Source organism: Aquarana catesbeiana, linkage group LG04, assembly GCF_042186555.1.
Source record: "Aquarana catesbeiana isolate 2022-GZ linkage group LG04, ASM4218655v1, whole genome shotgun sequence".
In the NCBI taxonomy this organism is placed as follows: Eukaryota; Metazoa; Chordata; class Amphibia; order Anura; family Ranidae; genus Aquarana; species Aquarana catesbeiana.
Window position 1 is genome coordinate 288,110,233 of NC_133327.1, and position 18,111 is coordinate 288,128,343.

The following is an 18,111-nucleotide window of genomic DNA, read 5'->3' on the forward strand; positions in this document are numbered from 1 at the left end:
TTCCAATAAATTTGGCCTGGCAAGCCCTAAAACCACAATTTGGACTGGCGTCCGAACTTAAAAAAGCATCTACACACATGAGCTATACATCCCCCATATCAAAGCTAATAGATGAAAGCTACCAGTGATGGACTCCCATGTCTAAATGTATCGTCGATTCACTGTAGATTTCATACTAAATAAAGCAAAAGTTATGTGCACTATATATATTTAGTCTCATCACATGTACTTTTTAAATAACACAATGCACTGTCACCTTTCAGTAATGCTTGTATGGCTGTCGAGAAATGTGCTCAAAATATCCTTTTGCCCATTTCCTATTTTGTGCATTATTGCAGTTTACTATTATTATATTATTACTATTATTATACAGGATTTATATAGAGCCAGTTTGTGCAATTCTTTACTTATAATATATAATATAATAATATAATATAAAGAGCAAAAGTAAAGTTACACTACAATTCAAGACAAGAGGATTAGGAGGGCCCTGCCCATGTGACCTTACAATCGAAAAAAGGAGGGGCAAGAAGGAAATAACTGTGGGAACAAGTTGATGGAAAAGGTAAAAGTTTGGTTGTTGGATAGAGGCAGGATAGGCATCCCTGAAGAGATAGATTGTCAGAGATCTCCTAAATGCAGACACTGCATGAGACAGACAGAGGGATTGGGGCAGGAAGCTACATAGGAAGGAATAGGCCTGGAAAGAGTGAAAAACTTGGCATGGGTGGTGTTTTGAGATGAGGTTGGTAATATAGCTGTAGCTGAGGGCAGTTGTGGATGGCTTTCTATGATGTATTTAGAATTGTGAATTGTATTCACTGTGCGAGCAGAAGCCAGTGGAGGAATTGGCAAAGAGGTAGCAATGATAAACACTGCGCTCAGTTATAATGTATCATTTTTATTGTAAGCTTGATGTATACTTGTGTATTTGTTGACAAATTTGGATTTTTAGACTGATCCTGTTCATATTTGCTCAGACTGATCAAGTGTACGTTAGTCAGTAGTCACATCATGATGACAATAGCTCAGCCAAGTGCACTTTTGTCCTCATCCAAAGACCTGCTTCCAGAATTACAGCAGCAAAGAGCAACTTCCACAGTGCACTCTGCAAGGATACATATATGGCTCAAAGACAATGTCCGTTTTGTAATAATTTATCTCCAATTTGGAGCTGTATCCAATCAACTGATTATTGTGAAATATTAGAACTAATGTATGAGGTGAGGAGGCCATAGGGTTGTCCACCTCTATTGGTATGCGGTCATCATATGACTGCTTCTTTGGTCTTTTGCAAAGCTTGAAATCTTTCAGATTTAGCCCGGGTTCACACTCATGAGGTGCGGGACACTGCATGTAATTTGCACAGGAATCACAGCACATTCCTGTGCAAAATTACAGGTGGTGTCTCTGGGGTGCAATATGAGCCATGGATTTGTATGGCTCAAATTGTACCAAACACGTGCAGGACCCTTTTTTTTTTTTTTTTTAATTAAATAATCTTTATTCAAATCTTCAAAACATATAAAATAGATTCTCATTACAAAAATTCTTAGATACATCATATACAAAACATTTTATATATATATATTAGCAAAGAAGAAAAATGTTACTATCTGATTTTCTCCCTTTAACCCTTCCCACCCACCCCTATATCCCATATTCACCCTCCCCCCTATCTTATTCGCAATTTACAATATACCTTTATAAATGCACTCAATACCATACCTTCATTACCTTATCTATTTCCTACACACATCTTACGTAGGATAACCCAGTTCCTCTAACCAAGGCTTCCAGATTTTTTTAAATTCCTTTAAGTTTCCTCTCCTTGCATATACTACCCTTTCTTTCCATACTGTTTCAGTTACTGTTTTAAACCAGTCATCTTTTGAAGGGGGTTTCTCTGCCTGCCATCTCTGTACTATTAGTTTTCTCGCCTGGAAAAGGCACCTTAGCACCGTTTTAGTTTTAATATTCCCCAGACTCTCCCCTACTCCCAAGATACATAGTTTGGGGTCCATTCTGAGAGTCAGCTTAAAGATCTTATTTATGGTATCTAATATTTCCGTCCAATAGCGGAATAATTTTGGACATTTCCAGATCATATGCATCAGGTCTCCCACATTCTGGCACCTAGGGCATTTGGAGTCCCCCCTCCGCCCCCATTTAAACAGTTTTTTAGGGGTATAATAGGTTCTATGTAAGAGCATTAAATATGACATCTTCTGGGCCGGCGATACTGTAGCTTGATTCCCTCCTGCCAGTATCTTCTTCCATTGTCCATCCGAAATTCTACCCAGGTCCCTTTCCCACTTACTCCTACACTTCAGCTTCCCTGAACCCATAATGATGTTGCTACATATATATGGATAAAGTTCCGCTATGGATCCACTGGATCCACCAGGACTATTTATTCTTTCAAAAATGGGAGAGCTATTCCACCGCGGGCCTTGTTCCCCAAACTGAGCTTTTAAAGCATGTCTAATTTGTAAATAATTATAATGTGAGTAGTTAGGTATCTCAAACTCTTCTTTTAACCGCTTGGCATCCGCGCTATAGCCGAATGACGGCTACAGCGCGGACCTACATTCCCGGGAGGACGTCATATGACGTCCTCCCCTGTGCACGCTCCCTGCGCGCGCCCTGCAGGGCGCGCGCCGGGCGCGTTGTGATCACCGAGTCACTGAGACTCGGCTGATCACCGATCTATGTAAGGGGCTGGTCCCGGCCCCTTACCATGTGATCAGCTGTCAGCCAATGACAGCTGATCACATGATGTAAACAAAAGATCGGTAATCGGTTTTTTTTTTTACTCACGCTGACAGCGCGAGTAGAAAAAAAAGCCGATCACCGGATCGGATGTGAGGGACATCGGTCCCCAAGTGGAAGAGGCACATCTGCCTCATCAGTGCCCAATAAAAGTGCCACCTAATAGTGCCCACAGTGCCACCTAATAGTGCCCACAGTGCCACCTAACAGTGCCCACAGTGCCACCTAACAGTGCCCACAGTGCCACCTAACAGTGCCCACAAGTACCACCTATCAGTGCCCACAAGTACCACCTATCAATGCCCACCTGTAGTGCCAATCAGTGCCACCTGCCAGTGCTGCCCATCACTGCCACCCATCAGTGCCCATCACTGCCACCCATCAGTGCCCATCACTGCCGCCTATCAGTGCCCATCACTGCCGCCTCATCAGCGTACATCAATGAAGGAAAAAAATTACCCGTTTAAAATTTTTTAAAACAAAATATAAAAAAATAAACTTTTTTTTAAAAAAAAATTCAGTTTTTTACATTTTTTTAATAAAAAGTAAAAACCGCAGAGGTGATCAAATACCACCAAAAGAAAGCTCTATTTGTGGTGAAAAAATGATAAAAATTTCATTTGGGTACAGTGTTGTATGACCGCGCAATTGTCATTCAAAGTGCGTCAGCGCCCAAAGCTGAAAATTGGTCTGGATAGGAGGGGGGTTTAAGTGCCCGGTAAGCAAGTGGTTAATGAGGCAAACGTTTTAAGGGAGCTGCCATTATATAGTTGGTCCAAGCTAACTATGCCCTTTGTTTCCCATATCTTAATTTTCCCTATTGGCCTTAACTCTTGTAAGTTCTTATTGTCCCATAACGGGACACCTTTAACCATACCCCCCATTCCCCTCAGATCCTTTATGGTTTTCCAAACTTTTATTATTAACTTAACTGTAGGGGGTCTGTAGACAAATGAGTTTGCCTCCAAAACCTTCACTAGTGTCTTATGTGGTGCCCCTATAGTCATCAGTCCCCCATTATTTTCTCCTTCAGGGTCAGTTACTGATATCAAATGTTGTAGTTGGGCTGCTAAGAAGTAACCCCGCGGGTGTGGTACTGCCAGGCCCCCCTCTAAAGTTGATAATTGTAGGGTTTGTAAGCTTATCCTAGATTGTCTACCTTTCCATATTAGAGCTCTTAGCAATGTATCTATTTTTTTAAACCATTTCCTATGAATCCATATTGGCGAGTTATGCATTATATATAATAACTGAGGTAACCACAGCATTTTAATCAAGTTACATCTTCCAGCAACTGAAAGAGGAAGTCCTCTCCATATATCGATCTTATTTTTAAATTTGGATAACAGAGGGGTTAAATTGTTTTTAATAAAGTCATTGGGGTCTTTAGTTATATATATGCCTAAGTATTTTGTTATCTCTACTATTTCTATTTGGATCTTTTCCAAACAGGAGCTCTTCCTAATTGGGTCTAATGGCAACAATGCTGATTTCTCCCAGTTTATGGTGAGACCAGAGAGTGCTCCGAATCTTGAGAAGATGTCTATCACCTGTCTAAGTGATCTCTCCGTATCTCCTAAAAATATAAGAACATCATCCGCATACAGCGCAATCCGCTCTTCTCTGTCCCTTCTCCTAAACCCTTCCATAGTTCTATCCTGCCTTATTGCAATGGCTACTGGTTCCATTGCCAGAGCAAAGATCAAAGGTGACAGGGGGCACCCCTGCCTTGAGCCTCTTCCAAGTCTGAACCCCTCCGAAGAGACATTATTAACTCTGACCTTTGCACTGGGGTTATTATAGAGAATTTTAACCCAATTAATATAAGAGGGACCAAATCCAAACTCCTTCAATACACGCCAAATATACCCCCATTCAAGACAGTCAAATGCTTTAACAACATCTAGCATCATCACCGCCCTTGAGCCTACATTTTCAGTTGGAATCTGCAGGTTCAAAAACAGCCTTCTAATATTCTTGCTAGTTGATCTATGGGGTATAAATCCCGTTTGGTCAGAGTGAACCAATTTATGGATTACTTTCTTTAGTCTGGCAGCCAGAATCTTTGCTAGGATCTTTACATCCGAGCATAGCAGAGAGATAGGCCTGTAAGACCCAGGCTCTAGAGGGTCTTTCCCTTCCTTATGTAACACTATGATCGTGGCTTCGGTCATTGATACGGGAAGCTTCCCCTCTTTCTTTGCCCACTCAAACACTCTAAGTAGTTCCGGCAGTAATACCGTCCCATAGTTTTTATATGTCTCAGCTGGGAGACCATCAGGGCCAGGGGATTTCTGATTTTTCAATTCTGTTACCGCTAGTTTAATTTCCTCCAGAGTTAACGGGGCCTCCAATTCCTCGTTGTCAAGCTCTGTAAGGGAGGGCATTCCAATATTCCCAAAAAATTTATCTAGCTCCCCTCCTCCCATGGTTCCCCGAGATGTATACAGTTCTTCATAAAAGTTCTTGAATGTGTCTGTAATCTCTCCCACCTGAGAAGAGATCTCACCCCTCCTAGTCCTAATAGCAGGTACCATGGAAGGGGAGGAGCCAGACCTGACCAAATGGGCCAGCATCTTCCCGACTCTTTCCCCCTCCCCATATACAATTTGGTTCTGAAATAATCTCTTATTTTCAGATTTCCTAATCATTACGTCCTTGTAGATTTGTTGCTTGCAGGACCCTTTTTAGTCCGCACCAGAATCGGATCGCTTGGGTGGATTGGGACCAATTGCGGGGTGTCGTTAGCTTAAAGCAGAGTTTCACCCAAAAGTGGAAGCTCCGCTTACCTGCCCCCTCTGATGCCACATTTGGGGGTTGGCTGGGGGGGGTTGGGGAAGCAGGCGAGATCCCTCTCTCCAGGCCATTCAGAAGGCGCAGCGTGCTTCGTGCATGCACAGTAGGGAAGCGGCTGTGATGCCGCAAGGCCAGATTCCCTTACAGGCGATGGCGACAGCAGCACCCGAGAGCCGATGGAAACATCGGCTGGGGTGCCGACGCCACTGGATTCCAGGATAGGTAAGTGTCCTATTATTAAGTCAGCAGCTATAGTATGTGTAGCTGCTGACTTTTAATTTTTTGCTGTGGGGGCGGAACACCGCTTTAACATACACTCCGCAATTGGTTCGCATGGATGGGTTGCAATTCTGAATCCGCAGCAAATTCACTGTGAATTTGCACCGCATCTAGTGTGAACCAGGGCTGAGGCATAAACATGTTTCATACAAAATTCCAGCACTGCTCACCAAAAGTTGTGCAGGCATTGTGAAATAATTTATGAATGGACATGCAAAACAAACTAACAAACTAAGCAGCATACGATCATGCAAAATCAACTTGGAAATAAATGATCAGACCCTTGGAGGATCATCTTTCCAGCTGTGGTCTCGCTATTACTTACTTTCCTGGGTTGTCTCTGGTCACATTTGCTTAAGCAGGACAGATTGTCAGGCAAAAAAAAAATCCAACAAACCTGAATGCGTGTGACCAAGTCTTCCCTGTGTGTGCCAATAAAACCACAGGGAATTAGAGGTGCAGCAAAATGAAAATTCTGCATGCACTTGACCGAAAACCAAAACTTAAATGGACAGTTTTTTTGTTTTTGTTTTTTTTTTTAATTTCAATGTAATCAATGTGGCTGGCATTTTTGCACTGATGTCAATGGGACGCGATTTTGCATTGAAGTCAATGGGACGCACTTTTTCTATCGGCAATACATCGATAACCCTACTTTTGGATGATAATTTTCAGCAGCTGATAATGGTGCATCCCTGCTATTATTAGCGAGCTCTCTTTTTTAAGAAAGGTTTTCAAAGGAAATCTTTACTGAAAGAAAGCTATCATTGCTAAAATGTGCAGGTGCAAGCTGTCATCAATACCTAGCAAATCACTGACCTGAAATAGGCGTGGAAACTGGCAGTTAAAAATTGTCAGGCTTCACTTGTCTCATTCTTGGCCAGAGACAGACAGACAGGATCAGGAAGAAAGCCCAACCCTCTGCCCTTCTTAAAGTGCCACTTTAGTCAGAAAATTAAGTCCTGCTAGATCCCTTCAGGCTGGCCCCTTCTGCAGGTATAGCATGTAAATCATTGAAAATAAGTGTCTATACTGTTGAAAAAAAAACAGTAATACACTGTTTCACCCTGCTCTGCACATGCTTAGTTGCTCTCTATTTTTAGGTATTGTGCTGAATTTGTAGAGGCCGACCTGCTGACAGCCTAAAGATTTATTGCTGTTCATAAGCTCTGGGCTTCATCAAAATGGCAGCCTTTAAGCAAGAAGAAACAGCATACACTCATTTTGGTAGCATAAATATGTGGAATGTATGCTCCTTGCTAAAGAACATTATTTTTATCAAGTTGTTATGGGTAAAGTTCCACTTTAAAGTGGTTGTAAAGGCAGAAAGATTTTTTACTTTAATGCGTTCTATGCATTAAGATAAAAAGCCTTCTGTGTGCAGCCCCCCCCCCCCCCACTTACCTGAGGTCCTGTCCAGCGATGTCCACGAATGTCTCAGCTGTCCGAGATTCTCCTTCCTGGTTGGCTGAGGCAAAGTCAGCTAGCCAATCAGGGGAGAGAGGGGAGGAGCCGGGCCAGGGTTCCATGTCTGAATGGACACAGGGAGCTGTGACTCAGCTCGGGTGCCCCCATAGCAAGCTGCTTGCTGTAGGGCACTGAACAGGAGGGAGGGGCCAGGATCAGAGAAGAGGGACCTGAGAAGAGGAGGATCCAGACTGCTCTGTGCAAATCCACTGCAACAGAGCAGGTAAGTATAACATGTTTGTTATTTTTATAGAGGAAAAAAATGGGATTTTACAATCACTTTAAGGCAAGTTCCATATACTTGTCTCACAAGTTCTCTTTAAAGGAATAGAGATAAGATAAAAACACACAGGCTGTCTCTACACACTTCCTTCTGGAAATGCAGATGGCCTGGCTATCATGCTGGATCTCTGTCTTCAATACGTTTTGGTAATTTTGCACTTGGTGCATGTTTGCAGAAAGACTAGAGATAGCATTATTTTTATTAGCAGAGAAAAAGCAAACACAGCTTGTAAAATTCTCATGTTTCAGTTTTTTAACCCATTTACTAGACTTAGACATAACACTTACCAGGCGTAAGTGTTATGTTGGTGACTTTTTTTTTTTTTTTTTTTACCAATAACAACATTTTTTGATTTAATAAAAAAAAAATTGCCACACATTAAAAATGTGCTCACTATTGTTCCCCAACAACACATTACATATTCCAACTCATGTTAGAGGTTCATTAAATATTTTAGGGTAGATTCACACTTTTGCACTGGGTTGTCTTGATTACACAGCCAATGTACCCCAATGCAGTAAAAGACATTAATGATCCTGTTTTGTTTTTCACCATATACCACATGGTATGTGCAGTGTGGTGCACTGCAATATAAATACTTTGCTCGCTACTGTATTAGTGCATTGGGATGCACCACACCACGGTATGTGCACTGCGGTAACACGCATGTTTTACCGCATGATACTGCAGGGCACAAGTGTGACGGGGCTTTACATTAGTGTAATGCTAAATAGAAGTGTCCAGTCCATTACTGCATGCGTGTTAGAAACACTGGGGGAGATTTACTAAAACTGGAGCACTCAGAATCTGGTACATTTGTGCGTAGTAGCCAGTCGGCTTCTAACTTAAGCTTTGGCATCAAAAACCTGGAAGCTGATTGGTTTCTATGTAGAGCTGCACCAGATTGTGCAATGATAAAATCAGCAGAGCTTCCCCTCATTTCAGATCTTCCCCTCAGATCTACAGCGACTGCACTTCCAAGTGCACTTGTAGAGCAGAGTGGATTTGCATTTAGTAAATCAACCCCACAGTGTATCTATCTATGCTCCATGGTGCTAGTAAACATGAAACGTGTGAGCTGTCCATGTTCCACTGCTTCAGCTTGTTTCATTTTATTATATTGTATAACAAAGGCAGCTTGCATCCAAGTGAGGTCATACACATCTTTTGTTACACTAGGACCAAGCACTGTCACATGATAGAGGGGGTGGCATAACCACTTTCGCTAGGCCCTGACAATAACCAACACTAGGGTATATTGGTTGCAGTTGTATTCAGTTGGTGAATGAGAACACACATTATGAAACAGGTTAATGTCAGTTAAAAAGGACTGTATAGAGCTCTTGTACATAATGTATTTATTATGCTAATATATATATATATATATATATATATATATATATATATATATATATATATATATATATATATATATATATATATTTTTAGTCATGTAAAGATGAAAAACTTTATATTCATATTTTTGCATTCTCCTTGTAAGCCAGTAGGTGGCCCTTCAGGATCCTTTTCTTTCTTTTTTTTTTTTCTTCTTTGATGTACAACCTTTTACTTAGAAGACTCAATATCTAAAGTGCAGATTCACTCACACAGTAAATTTAGCCAGAGCAGTAACTTATCACAGCAATGTGCAGGAGTGCATTCTCATGGGATCTTGAGCACCTAGGAGCACTGAGGCACCATGCCATCATCAGTGCCACTAGGAAGTGAGGTCCAAGGTGATTACAGTAAAACCTTGGATTGTGAGTAACTTGGTCTGCGAGTGTTTTACAAGACAAGCAAAATTTTTTCATAAATATTAACTTGATAAACGAGCAATGTCTTGCAATACGAGTAGCGTCACAACTGAGTATAAGACTCGGTTCATACTGCTGCGACTTGGGATCCAACTTGTGAGACTCCAAGTCGTGTGAAGTGAAATCCCATTTTAGTCAATGAGAGATGTCTTAATTAGCACTATTAGTACTACTTCAAGGCGACTTCTATCCGACTTGTGCCCATAGACTTTAATGGAAGTTGCCTCCAAGTTGGATCCTTATCTTAATTGATGTGATTTGGTTTCGACATTACCTGAAGATTACCAAGGCATTCCCTGAAGTTGCCTCGAAGTTGTCTTACAAAGTCGGGCCAACTTTCAGGTCACGGCAGTGTGAACCGCCTCTCTTCTCTTTTATACGCTGTAGCTCCTGAGGTGCAGGTTAATTTGTTTTATTTTTACAGTACACTTTATACTGTATTTTGTATTGCTGTAATCATTTTTACATTAATTGGTTGTGGAACAAATCATCCGTGTTTCCATTATTTTAATGGGGAAATTTGCTTTAATATACAAGTGCTTTGGATTACAAGCACGTTTCCGGAAAGAATAATGCTTGTAATCCAAGGTTTTACTGTATTTTTAACTATATATATATTAGGATAGGGGGGTTTGTTAAGTGGTCCTTGCATTTTTATGCAAGATCTGCTTAAAAGGGGTTGTAAAGGCAGTTTTTTTTTATCTTAATGCATTCTAAGCATAAAGATAAAAAACCATCTTTGTGCAGCAGCCACCCTAATACTTACCTGAACCCCATCTCTGTCCAGCGGTGTCCACGAGTGTCTCGGCCGTTCGGGACACTCCCTCCTGATTGGCTGAGACACAGCAGTGGCACCACTGGCTCCTGCTGCTGTCAAAGTCAGTTAGCCAATCAGGAGAGGGGGGCAGGGCCAAACCACAGCTCCCTGTCTGAATGGACACACGGAGCTGCAGCTCAGCTTGAGTGCCCCCATAGCAAGCTGCTTGCTGTGGGGGCACTCAGCAGGAGGGAGGGGCTAGGAGCCCTGAGGAGGGACCCGAGAAGAGAAGGATCTAGTCTGCTCTGTGCAAATCCACTGCACAGAGCAGGTAAGTATAACATGTTTGTTATTTTTATAGAAAATAAAACGAGACTTTAAGTTTAAAACATCAGGAAAGCCAGCAAAATGATGCTTGTATAAAATCAGATATGAAAAGATGACATTATACATTGGATTCAACTATTGAAATAGATTGTTATATGTTTAAGAGCTAGGAGTGCAGTCCCCAGTGCAATAACACCAACTACCAACCAGAAATCATCTCCCAACATATACCAATAGTAAAGTAACATTTATAAACAGCTATTTTTTGTACTGCTTTATTAAAAGCAGTATGGCAGGATAGCAGGATTGAAGGTTCAAGCTACATGGCTGTTATCCTTTTTATTCCCTCACTACTGGATAACGTACTTGATTGAAACAAGTGCATGCAATTTAAATGTTAAACACCAGACATACAAACGCTTGTTCCAGGTAAGTGACCAAGCAGCAAAGAATGAACAAACATGACAACCAAGGCTCATGCACATTTTAAAAGAAGACCACATCAGCAGTTTCCATATAATTCCTGTCTTGATGGATTCAATGTAAACAAACCTACTAGCGTTATGCCAGTTATCTGGCACTGGAAAAATGACATAATCCAGACTAGCTCATCACAATACAAGGACTCCTACACAAATGTAATGACAGCCTATGTTTCAGATCTGTTGTACTCTGCAAGCACAGAGCTTTTTCTACTGCTAAATGTAAAACAGTGTGATATCTTTTTGACGTAGATTAGAGAGCACACACTGTACAGCTAAACAGATTAAGTAATGTGGTCCTCAGTATTCTGGCAACAAAGAACACTGTGTTTCCAAATCACAAATTCCACATATATTTGTTTGTCTGGAGTGCATGCATTCCGCTGGCACCTGGAGGTATGGTTTAATTTCAACAAGTGTCCCTATGATAAAGTAAAATGGCGTGAAAAGCTTCACTAAAGCACAAAGGAAAAAAAATGTATGATAACCACTTGCTAAGGCAATAAAGTTCAATCTATACATAACACATGTGTGTACTGTTTAGCCACCTCAATCAATAAATGCACACACAACTGTCTTTTATATACATCTAAAACACTGTCCATTCACCCCAACGCAGTCGTTTTAGTCTAGGGTCACACTGGATGCGGATTTAAAATCACGTGACTTCACTTGAAATCGCACGATTTCAAAGCTGCATGTCAGTGTGACTTCAGGTGCAAGATGACAAGTGAATGGGGGCTAAGGCCACGTACACACGAACGGACTTTTCGGCAACAAAAGTCCGACGCCCATTCCAGCAGACTTTCGTCAGACTTTTGACGGACTTCCGACAGACTTTTGAATGAACGGACTTGCCTACACACGATCCCACCAAAGTCCGACGGATTCGTATGTGATGACGTACGACCGGACTAAAATAAGGAAGTTGATAGCCAGTAGCCAATAGCTGCCCTAGCGTGGGTTTTCGTCCGTCAGATTAGCATACAGACGAGCGGATTTTTCGACCGGACTCGAGTCCGTCGGAAAGATTTGAAGCATGTTTCAAATCTAAAGTCCACCAGATTTTCGATTGGAAAAGTCCGCTGAAGGTCCGATGAAGCCCACACACGATCGGCTTGTCCGCCGGACTCGGTGCGTCGGACCAGTCCGGTCGAAAAGTCTGCTCGTGTGTACGCTGCATAAGTGTGCTGAGCATAGAGGACAATTGTAGGGATTTTATGTAGTGTAATATAGAATGTAATTGCCCTGACACACAGGCCAGAGGTTATGACCTAGGCTGTGCATTACAAAAAAATGGATGAGGTGCTTCTAATTAGCAACGCTTGCAGTTTATGGAGATATGGATTAAAGCAAAGATAGACCAGAACAGGAACTCAGCAGCCATCTTCAGACTGCAATTACGTTATTAAGTTTATCTCATTATTACAGCTGCCATGAGATACACTCAAATAGCTGGCAATATTCAGGCTACACCCCCTTTTAAAAAGATACTATGAGCGCTGAAGAATGCCAGACAAGGTGGGTCCAAAGTATGGAATGCAACTTTAAACAAGAGCCACAGAACCCTTAAGCAGAGGTGTGGGACACATTAAAGGACTACTGTCCACAGAGGAAGAACAGCCACAGGGCAAAATGTCAATTAACATGATGAATGATGCCTAATCTGGAAAATGACTGTTGCATTTGGAAACAATAGTACTGTATGTCTATGGGCAGTAAGCAATCTTGGCAGAACTCACAGGTCATTCCATCTTAATGAAGAGGACTGTCCAAAATGCATTCTCCTCAATCACATTGATCCCCTGAGCTAGGACCATTAGTGCAGAAACCTGGCCGAAACCAACTTCCATGTTTATGCTGCAGTCATTGCAAATAATATAACCTAGTGTCTATGGACTATGTTAGCTTTGACTGCAGAAAAAAGCTCTGAGTTATGTACGCAAAGGTTTTCTAAAAAGACTACATATTGGGATTGATTTACTAAAACTGGAGAGTGCAAAATCTGGTACAGCTGTACATAGTAACTAATCAGTTTCTAACTTCAACGTGTTCATTTAAGCTTTGATAAAAACCTGGAAGCTGATTGGTTACTATGCATAACTGCACCAGATTTTGTACACTCCAGTTTCAGTGAATCAACACCATAGTCTCTCTCAAATTAGTAAACAAGGCAATAAAGCCCCTTTCAGACAGACGGACTCCACCTGTTCTGCGGGAATTCTGTCTGCTGATCCCCGCTGAACAGGAGGATGACAGATCCGTGTCCGCCCTGCTTATGCAGAGCGGACACGGACATAGCCCACTGTCCTTTACAGGTGATTGGACGGAAACAGACCGCCAGTCCATTTCCATTCAACTGTCATCCAATCCGATACATCAGATGGATGAGGAACAGATTCCCCATCCGTTTGCTTATTGCGTTTGTCAACAGACACTGTTGACTCTGGCCATTCTATAGAGGACAAAAAAGGTCCAATCGGGTCCCACTTAAACAACTGACTGGAGGACCTGATCGGTCCGCCTGTGTGAGTCTCGGTTCACACTGGTGCGATATGCGATTCCTGTGCGGATTCCCACATTGCATCTGACTCGCAGGAATTTCAAACTGTTCTCTGCAAACTGCTGTGGATGTCAAACGCAAGTTAAATCTGTTCGCAGAACGCAGTGCAAACTGTGGAATCTGATCGCATGGGACCAAATCGGACGGATTTCAGTGCGGACCAAAAAAAAGGGTCCTGTGCCATTTTGGTGCGAATGTGATGCGATTTCAGCCATACAAACTGTATGTAAATACAAAAGAGTGCAGAGCTAATTAATGGGAGGTGTTTAAAAGAAAGTTCATATAGAAAGTTCATATTAAGAGGAATCCAGATGATGTGATATCCAAGTGGTGAAAAAGAAATCTTGTGCTCCTCCACCAACAGGTACACACACTGCCTCTTACCGTAGGATGTGGACATCCTAATATAGCGGTCACTTGCGCTTTTTACAAATCGAATCAATCAGATGCCAAACATCAAGCGCTCCTTCCACCTAAGATGGGCTCCATATGACAGGGATTCTGCCAGATATAAAATGCCTGATCGTCCCTTCACACTGATGTCACCACTAAGATTTCTATTCCGGATCTTGAGAGAACCTCACAGCTGGACAGCCAATAAGAAGCGTCTACGTCATGCAGGCAATGATGTGGACACCCAAAGAAAGACCTGGCTTCCTTCATCAGAGAATATAAACATATTCCAGCAGATCCAAGTGTTGGAGTAGAGCTCATACAATCTGTATGGCTGAATTTGCATCACACATACATCACATGTGATGTGCACAGCAATGCAGTGCGAATCACATGCGATGTCTGGCATCGCATTAATGTGAACCCAGCCAGAAAGGGACCTACTTGTGTTGGTATTGATAATGCGTATATGCACGAAGGATCCCCTTTTCAGCCCTTTTATTACTCTTTATTCCATCTTTGTAAGACTGATATTTGAGTAAAGGTCCACTTCAATAACATTAATTAGCATACAATTCACAGTAATGGTTGTCCAGTAGTTATACATGTTTAAAAATCTTACCTCATAAAACATATACAGGGAGAGCAGAGTCAGTCCAAGGTTATAAACCAGTAAAATTCCTCTACATGAAATGGGCTGCCTGTTTTGCATGTACTTTGGTCCTATCCATACTATAAATAAATACAGGACAGTGCATATAAAGGTGGGAACATAGTTATCCAACATGAACCATCCTTTCACCCGCGGGTCTGAAACATAATCAGAAACACCAAATTAAAAAAAGCACCATAAAATAGGATTTTCAAGCATGGTAATATATATATAATAATATATATAATTTAAGTATTCCAAATCAAACAAACCAAGTATGGAAAAAATATCAAGGTTCCAGTTAGCCAACAAACAAAATAATGTTAACTTTTCAATAACTGATCTTGTCAGTTGATAGACTATAGGCCTCTGATATAATATACTGATACTCTCTTCTAGCTGCCATTCTTGCAATTTATGCATATACGCATTATGCATATACGCTCATATATACTTGTGTATACACAAATGCGTGAAAATTACTGCACTTAAGCATTAAATGGTTTTTTTTTTACAGCCCTGAACTCATACTGCATTACTGATCACTGTATGTATTACCCCATAGACAACAATGAACTTGTGGTTAGATCTGTAAAAAAACAAAAACAAAAAAAACAACATGGCTAGAAACATGGTGTTTTTTCGTGCATGTGCATTTTATTTTTAATTTTAGTAGCCATGCTCCAGTGAAAATAAACAATAAAGTTACAAAATACCATTTCTCTGGCACTGTTCCTCACATACTCACTGCCTCGGTTGCTATTGGCACTCTGGGTTAAATGACATACAGCATCATTCAACCCATTTCCTGTGAGTGCCAAGTGTCATGGACCTGCCCCCCCTTAGGGGTGGAACCACCATGACATCTCACAGTACAATGATGCAGAGAATGACAACATTTTCTGCATCACTGAGGACTGCCCAATGCTGCAGAAAAGGAAGATGATCCTGCATGTCACGTGACCTGCCAGAAAATATCTGGAAAAACAATATATAAAAGAAAAGAAAAAAAATAGTACTGTGCAAAATTGTAGTACAATGGAAAAAATGATGTAAAGTGGGGAATAGTTTCTAGTTATCAATTAACAACCCTCAAAATGCATAAACAGAAAAAATCCTAAATAAAATCAATATTTGGTTTGGCTACCTTTTGCCTTTAAAACTGCATTAATTCTCCAAGGTACCTATGCACACCATTTTTTAGTGAACTCAGCAGTAGGTTGACTAACTAACGTTCTTGTGTGGACTTCGGCTGTCTCAGTTACTTCTATCTTTTTAGGTAATCCCAGACAGACTCATTGATGTTGAGATCAGTGCTTTGTCGGTCCATACTATCACTTTCAGGACTCTGTGTTCTTCGTTTTGCATTTTTTACCCTCAAAGTTGCCTGCTTCTCTTGCTTCTGCAGGAGTACTAGGGCAGTACACCAGAAAACACCCAAGTTCCTTGGAATTCCAATTCCTTAGTGAGACCTTTTTTTTGATGCAGAAAAACTACCCTGTGTCATGTTGGTCTGCACAGTCTTGTAATTCTGTAAGATTCTTTTACACCAAACTGTCTTGAGAGACTTAAATTTGTTAGTTACCCAATGGGAAAATGAAGATGAAGAGGGGTTAAAGTGGTTCTAAAGGAAGAAGGCTTTTTTACCCTAATGCATTCTATGCATTAAGATAAATAAATCTTCTGGATGCAGCTCTCCCCCCAGCTCACCTTATACATACTTGAGCCCCATCTCTATCCAGCAATGTGCATAAGATCAGCGGCTCTCCTGGGTTTCTCTCTCTCTCCTAATTGGTTCACACAGTTGAGGGACCCAAAAAGAAGAGGACAGGAGCTGCTTTGTGCAAAAACATTGCACAGAGCAGTAAACATGACATGTATGTTTTTTTGTAATTAATACCTTTAAAATCACTTAAATATACAAGTCAGATCTGAGACAGTATGGGGGCTGACAAATGGAGGAGTGGGGTGAATGACAGTGGGGGGTGGATTTTATTATTATTGGTGCACTACTGGATTGAACTGGTACTGGCTGGTGGTCAAGGGGCATTCTTATCTCTCTTATCTGTGTGTGACAGCAAACTGTGCTTTCTGATCATTGGCCAGAAAGTGACACATGCCTGCTAGCTACCTTCTTGTTGGCCACAGTGATCATGTGGTACAGAGCCACTTCCATTGGCTCTGTACCTTTTGCCTGTGATCCACTGTATCCAATCACAGTACAATCACAGGAGCTTAGCTCCCGGAAAACGTACCAGTACATCCTCCCGGAATAATAGGGGAACGACCCAGCAATATATGTATAGTAGCCGGTCCACAAGAGGTTAAAGCATCCTACAGCTCCAGCCTGGAAATAAACAGAGGTTAACAGAATCTTAACTTGATAGGACTGCTAGTTGTTTCTTTTAAGAAGCACCTTGCAGGCTCTAGCTGGCTTTCCACAATATGTAAGAAGTGATGAAACCTACCAAAGCTTGGTAACAGCTTGGGTAAAGGGACAGCCAGCAATCCAATTAAGATCTCTGTATATTATTCCTAAACTGGAGATGAAGATTGCCTTGGGAGTACATGGGCTGGCATTGCTGACCCACTCCTGAACATGCTAGTTGTATGGCAGTCTCTGATGTCCAGAGGATCACCACAACAGCAAGGCAACTAGCTGTAGGAGATCAGAAATGGAAGCCTACATATCATTTCACAACAGATTTCAAGTCCAATTCTGGGAAGAAAAATTAAAAATACCCTTCAATTGAGCAGTGAAAACTACACATACAAGTTGCTCACCCATTGTCCAGGACCCAAGAATCCCAAAGCTAAACGTACTACAGCAGCACAAAAACATTAAAAAAAAAAAAGTTCACTTAGGAATAGGTATAAAAATCTAATGTAAGACAAAATTATGTATACACATATATATGTATTCACAAACTGGAATGATGTGACAAAAGTGAGGCACTCTTTACCCACATCTTTTGTAATTATTATTTTTTTTAATTAAATGATTTTATGACTTGAGGAAAGTTCAAGAGACATCCTAATGTCACCCGGGTCCAGACATTAGCTCAGCTCTTGGCAGCGCATACATGCAAATCTTTGTTTGGGTTTCCGGTGTACAAAAAAAAAAAAATAATAATAATTAAATAATAAAACATACCTATTTGACTATGTATCATGCGTTTGTCTAAATCATTTGCAGAATTCTGCCATTTATCAATCTCAGCCCAATCCTCTGTGAACACATTCAAACACAATAATCCTATAAAAGAAACCTGGGCTGAGAGAAATACAGAGGACACCAATACTGGCTATTTCTCTTGCTACGTGCTTGGAAAGAGTCAGAAATCAGCATGTGCTTCCGGAAATTAGCATTTCCAGAAGGAGGTCATCAATGACAGCCTCTGTATTTCTTTCAAGGTAGGTTTCCTTTAACATGTGTGTATCTTTACCAAAAGCACCCCATATAGGTATAGCAGCATAATATGCTAAACCTGTTTTCCAGCCAGGACTGCCTTTTTGTTCAATGAAT

The 18,111-nt window shown here is 41.2% G+C and overlaps 1 protein-coding gene across 1 annotated transcript in view; it reads right to left on the reverse strand.

Moving 5' to 3' along the window:
- ELOVL5 (ELOVL fatty acid elongase 5) overlaps positions 1–18,111 on the reverse strand; it is a 121,905-nt gene that overhangs the window by 73,802 nt on the left and 29,992 nt on the right. The window contains 1 exon segment of the mRNA XM_073626672.1: positions 14,556–14,743. Coding sequence (XP_073482773.1) covers positions 14,556–14,743 — 188 coding nt within the window.